Genomic DNA, 779 nt, shown 5'->3' on the forward strand with positions numbered 1-779 from the left:
AAAAAATAAAACAAATCTCACTGTACACACATTAACCCTTTGAGTTGAAGCTGAAGCTGTGAGGACAGCTGCTGATTCTACAAACATCCACACACACACACACACACACACACACACACACACACACACACACACACACACACACACACACAGAGGCTCAGCTCAGCTCAGTAAATCAGGACAGTGCACGTGCACTTCAGCGTCGTAACGGCTGACCTTCTGCGAGGCGAGGTACTCCATGCCTCGGGCGACCTGGTACGCGCAGGACACCAGGTCTTTGAAGGTGAGCTGCTCGTCGGGGATTTTACAGGTGTCGAAGGAGTAGTCCATGCCGGGTGGCCGCCGCGCCCGCAGGTACTCCCTCAGGTTGCCTTTAGAGGCGTACTCCACCAGGACGTACAGAGGACCTGCGCGCAAAACACAAATCACAGCGTCACCGTCGCGACTCACTGTTAATTACTGACTTCATCATCTCGTCTGCGCTGCACCGGGGCCTCACCGTCCTGCGTGCACGCTCCCAGCAGGTTGATAATGTTTTTGTGTTTTCCGATCATCTTCATCATCTCCATCTCCGACACCAGGTCTGACAAATCTTTATCTGTGGCGTCATCTGGGACAAACAAAAAGCAGATCCGGAGAATTAATGAAGAGCTTCATTTGTAGAGAAACAAACCACGTAAATTACTATGTACAGGAAGGCGTGAGAGAAAGTGAGCGGGAAGGACACAATGCTGCTGATTTCCTTCAGGAAATCACAGAAAACTCGCTTGGCTGTCACC

The 779-nt window shown here is 51.1% G+C and overlaps 1 protein-coding gene across 1 annotated transcript; it reads right to left on the reverse strand.

The window, feature by feature from the left end:
* Positions 1-216: 216 nt before the first annotated feature.
* LOC111648819 (fibroblast growth factor receptor 3-like) lies at positions 217-610 on the reverse strand (the record flags this gene model as incomplete). The annotated part of the gene is made up of 2 exons (XM_023398544.1): positions 217-407; positions 500-610. Coding segments are annotated over 2 exons (302 nt in total), but the record flags the coding sequence as incomplete, so codon positions are not given.
* Positions 611-779: the final 169 nt, after the last annotated feature.

This window comes from Seriola lalandi, unplaced genomic scaffold (assembly GCF_002814215.2).
Source record: "Seriola lalandi dorsalis isolate HSWRI2012SDOR001 ecotype SW California unplaced genomic scaffold, Sedor1 jcf7180002049556, whole genome shotgun sequence".
Classification (NCBI taxonomy): domain Eukaryota; kingdom Metazoa; phylum Chordata; class Actinopteri; order Carangiformes; family Carangidae; genus Seriola; species Seriola lalandi.